The 4,708-nt window shown below is 41.1% G+C and overlaps 1 protein-coding gene across 3 annotated transcripts in view; it reads left to right on the top strand.

The window, feature by feature from the left end:
• The first annotated feature begins 2,083 nt into the window (after positions 1-2,083).
• eomesa (eomesodermin homolog a) overlaps positions 2,084-4,708 on the top strand; it is a 4,810-nt gene continuing 2,185 nt past the window's right edge. Inside the window, exons 1-3 of one of the 3 annotated variants that reach the window (XM_010793772.1) lie at positions 2,084-2,144; positions 2,794-3,651; positions 4,058-4,212. In XM_010793772.1, coding sequence (XP_010792074.1) covers positions 2,942-3,651; positions 4,058-4,212 — 865 coding nt within the window. In that variant the 5' untranslated portion in view covers positions 2,084-2,144; positions 2,794-2,941. Of the gene's footprint in view, positions 2,145-2,172; positions 2,235-2,793; positions 3,652-4,057; positions 4,213-4,708 lie in introns of those variants that run through there. The other 2 variants (XM_010793771.1, XM_010793773.1) reach the window with 2 other exon arrangements.

The following is a 4,708-nucleotide window of genomic DNA, read 5'->3' as shown; positions in this document are numbered from 1 at the left end:
AGGATTGCACTAATGAGGCGTTGACAGCTCAGGTGGGAAATGCAAGACTTTGTTGCGAATACAAATGCAGCTTTCTTTGAAGTATAGATTTACCGTCTAACTATAGAATGACAGCATGTAGCAACACTGAGTCAAGAGAGTGGCACCTCTGCTGTGCGTGTGTGTGAGAGAGCAAGAGGGGACATGAAAGGACGGACAGGATTGCAAAAAGTACATTATGCTTCATTACTGGAAGTTTACATAATGATCCCCATCATGCATATTTCCAATGCTTGTTAATGTTACCTATTGCATCGAAGCAAATTCACTCCAAGTATTTTGGATTCAAAGACAAATGGTATATACAACATTCCTAGATGTAGATTTAGTTAAATTGGAATTAGAGTGACTCTATTTCACAGAAACCCAAAGCTGTTCTGGTGACTTCTTCTTGAAACCTCCCCCCTGAGGAATTCTGCATGTGTTACAAAAAGCACAGAAAAGAAGGAGGTGATTGGTGAAAATCACGATATGGGTATCCCGCAGATACGTGAGATTTTCTGTTGAGAGACAGGTCAAAAATAAATGATAGAACTGCGTTTGAGTCATTTTAAAAGAAGCTTAATCTCTATTGTCAAATGTTTGCTGTTGTCATCTCTGTGCAGCAGTCTTGGAAGGGTCTCGGTTTGATTGACAGATTGTGTGCTGTGTGCATGTAGCTCAGGTCCCCTGATGGCCCAATAGCCAGCTCTACTGTCCCATTTATGACACCAGCCAATCTGCCTCCAGCAGAGATTCTCCCTCAGCTTTTCACAGATCTGTATCCCCATTTTCCCCAAATTCATCTCACCCCCTACACTCCCTCCAGCTTACTTTGAGACGCACGCGCACACACATGCACAAACTGCCCAGACACAGGGAAAAGCACACAAACACATGCAACACAGGCACGGGCTGAGTTCACTGCAGTTGAAGATGATGTAAAGTGTAAGGCGAGCGGAATAAGTGAGAGTTAAAGGTCTGCATGCTGCTCCCATACAATGTTGCCATACTTTAATATAATCAACAATGGGAACGTGAACAATTTACCAAGACCTGTCACTAGAGGGCGCTGTCCCGGTGGCACTGCTTCTTCTCAGGCCTCAGGGCAGTAAGCACGACGTTTGCTGTGCGAGATGTTTCTTTGATTATTTGTGGTTTCGGGAGCCTTCGATCTTTCTTTCGTATGACTGTGTGTGTGTGTTTGTGTGTGTGTGTGTGTGTGTGTGTGTGTGTGTGTGTGTGTGTGTGTGTGTCTTATTGGGTGTGAGAGTGTCAGACTCATACAATTATAAATTGCTTAATATTCAGCAAACATATTTTTATTTTGGTTTTGAATTATTGTTCAATAATTGATTATGTTATATATATATATATATACATATGTTGTTATCTTCATCCTTTCTTTGCCGGTATGTGTGCGGTTGTGCAGTGTTACAGCATCCTTTATTTTTCTCGTTTGGGACCCCCTGCCAGCTGTAAACATAAAAATGATTAACCAAAACATTGTTGTTCTGCTCCTTTTTCGTTAACCCTACTGTTACTTAAAATGCAAAAAGAAAGACAGAAAAATAACCTTCTTTCGTCTGTAGAGAGCTCATTCCCATTTAGAAGTCCATTAATATGACAACGCATTTAAATATTGGAAACTTGCGAATGCAATTTAAATGGTGCCTATTTATAATACAAGGTCATTTAAATTAAATAACCGATTTTTCCACCCTAATTATACATTTTCGAATATATTTTTAGCAATTTTCTATGTAATCACTTAAATGGCAATCGATAGAGGATGTTTTTGTTAAGTATCATTTAACAATAATTCAAAGGTTGGCTAAAAACAAGCCACCAAAATAAAACATTTCTAGAGAGAAATAAAGCTTCAGTTCAAATACGTATTTCTCACACGGTAAAAAGGAGGAGGAAGCGTGTGGAAAAACACTATGGCCTACTCCATTTGTTTTTCCGAGACAAATTATTAACACAAAATAAAAAATAAAAAGGCGTGTTTTTTCAAATGACAGATAGTCGTTTTCATTCAGTTTTGACGGTCACTAGTTTTATCAGAGCCAAGGCTGAACACCTGGAAGGGGAAGAGGCGACGGAGGCCAATTATAGGAAATAAGGTGCACATGTGATTCTTTTTTTACGTGTTGGAGTGTTAGCACAGCAGAGGGGTGTCGGGGTTAGCTGTTCATCGAGGAAAGTCTTCCCGGGTGAGTGAGTGGCAGTGATCTGACAAGCCATATCTGAATTTGTGTTTAACGTGATGACTTGACGCAGAGGTTGAAAGTTTAAAAATTATTTTGCGCGCGCAGTGTGAAGGAATGGTGAGGTGCGATTAATTTCGTGTTAAATCTATGCATGCAATTCGGAGAAAACACTCCGAAACACTTAGAAAATAATGTTCCACTCATATTTTACATCAAATTAAATATCTGTTGTCATTTATGTTGACATAACAAATATTATATTGGATGTGTGGTGCGTGGAGAAATTGCTTTACTTCGATGAAATCCATACGCAGGGTAAGGCAGTAAAAATAAACTTAACGACGCACATGACAACATTTCTCTTGATATTATTTCTGCCAGACTTTCTAATTGAATTAGAGTAGTGCGACCATTGGCTATGGAGAGGGCTGGTGCCCCCGCATGCTTCTACAAAAGCTCCTCCCCTCTCGCTTACAATCCGTTGGGTGTGTGGAGAACTACATCTTATAAGAGCCGCTGAACATCCCATGTCCAGCCCATAATCTGATCTGAAAATCCGTAGGTGAGGAGAAGGTTGAACCTCCTTCCATCATTCGTATAAGGAAGGAGACAAACAGAAACAACACGGGCTCCGGCGGTTGTGTCGCCTCCTTGGCCGAGATTCACTCTCTGGAACTCTTGAAACTCTTATTTATTTCAAGATCTGTACAATGCAGCTAGAGAACATCCTTCCCAGCGCCAGCATCAATTTACCCAAGACCTTTTACAATCTTTCCTCGTCGGACAGTTCCAACAACAGCCCGAGGCCATCATCGCAGCTCGACTATCAAGAAGTGGACCGGACGGAATCAGAGTCTAGCAGCGCTCCTAAGAAATATCTGAGCGTGGTGGGGAACGGGATGCTGGGCGAGGGAGAGGGGGACACTTTCACTAAAACGGGGCCCGATGGGAGAAAAGGCTCCCCTGTGCTCGGCGAGGACGAGTTGACGAGCGGTCGGCGTTACAACATAGATGATCTCGGCTCTGACAGATACTTCATCTCGTCTTCCCAGGCGAGTTCCGACATGGCCAGCCCCTGTTCCCTCTTCCCCTACGCAGGACAGACCGGCTCGGTGTACACCGGCTCGAGCAGCTCCAGGTACCCAGCCTCGCTTCACTACGGATCCGTCCTGCCGCCCACAGGCTTCTCCTCCTCGTCCGTGTGCGCCAGCCGGAGCCAGTTTAGCAGCGGAGGGTACCAGTTCAGCCAGGGTCCGGGCTGTTTGTACCCCTCCTATCCCGGGACGGGGTCCGGTATTGGCTCCATGTCTCTGCCGGGGTCTGCCGCTGGAGCAAGAGCGCAGGTGTATCTGTGCAACCGGCCTCTGTGGCTGAAATTCCACCGGCACCAGACCGAGATGATCATCACCAAACAGGGCAGGTAAGCAGAGCCCGAGGCTCTAAAGGCCCAATTTAAACACAACACACATGTTTCGTTTGCTTATATTTTTATTTGGCCATTCTATCCTTTTTTGTTTCTCAAGAAATCTATGATTTTAATACCACCTATTACGCATGAGGAATATTTTTACGCACACGATCCACGTCTCCCCCTTTACGCAAATTATAGGTTTTTGACGTTTTATATTTCAAGTTTCGTTTCTGGTAAATTGTACATCGACAATCCCATAACAGGCTAAACATGATAAAGATGGAATTTGAATTAATTTTAAATTGAATATTAGAAAAATCATTCTGCAACATGTGATATGAGAGACCAACGTTTCGTTTTAACATTTCTTCCTGCTTCATGGGAACAGCTATTTATTCCTGTTTTTCTTTTCCAGACGAATGTTCCCATTCCTCAGTTTCAACATCACTGGACTCAACCTAACGGCCCATTACAATGTCTTTGTAGAAGTTATTTTGGCTGACCCGAATCACTGGCGCTTTCAGGGAGGAAAGTGGGTCACTTGTGGAAAAGCAGACAATAATATGCAAGGTAAGTTAGAGAACTAACGAAACATATCTTTCTGTGGGACACTCTTTTTTTATTATCATGAAATTACCCGAATCTTTTTTTGTAAAATTATTTGACAGGTTTTGGGTTTGGGTTTTTTGATGCAAAAAACAAGACTACATTTTTTTTTTATTGGAAGAGTCAAGTAATCTTGGGAAACTAACTTAAGTGTGAAATTGTTGGTTAAATAAAAACTAATTGTAATGGATTTTTTTTAAACACATTTGAAAATGTTTTTTTTCCATGTGATTTAAAGGTAAGGGACATTTTTTTTTTAAATTGCCTTTTTTAACAGAACAGTATAACTCTTTTTAAGTAAATCCCTTCATGAATCTTTATATTGCAATTATTAATTTTTTTCATTAAAGTAATACAAAACAAATGTAGTTATAATTGAATTTGACTAATATTCCATCCAAAAGTAATGAAGACATTAATAGAATAAAACTATAGTCCTATAAAAAAGAGTAAATATAAT

Source organism: Notothenia coriiceps, unplaced genomic scaffold, assembly GCF_000735185.1.
Source record: "Notothenia coriiceps isolate Sejong01 unplaced genomic scaffold, NC01 NC01_scaffold00037244, whole genome shotgun sequence".
Lineage (NCBI taxonomy): Eukaryota > Metazoa > Chordata > Actinopteri > Perciformes > Nototheniidae > Notothenia > Notothenia coriiceps.
The sequence above is the reverse complement of the archived record's forward strand: the minus strand, read 5'-3'. Positions and strand labels throughout refer to the sequence as shown.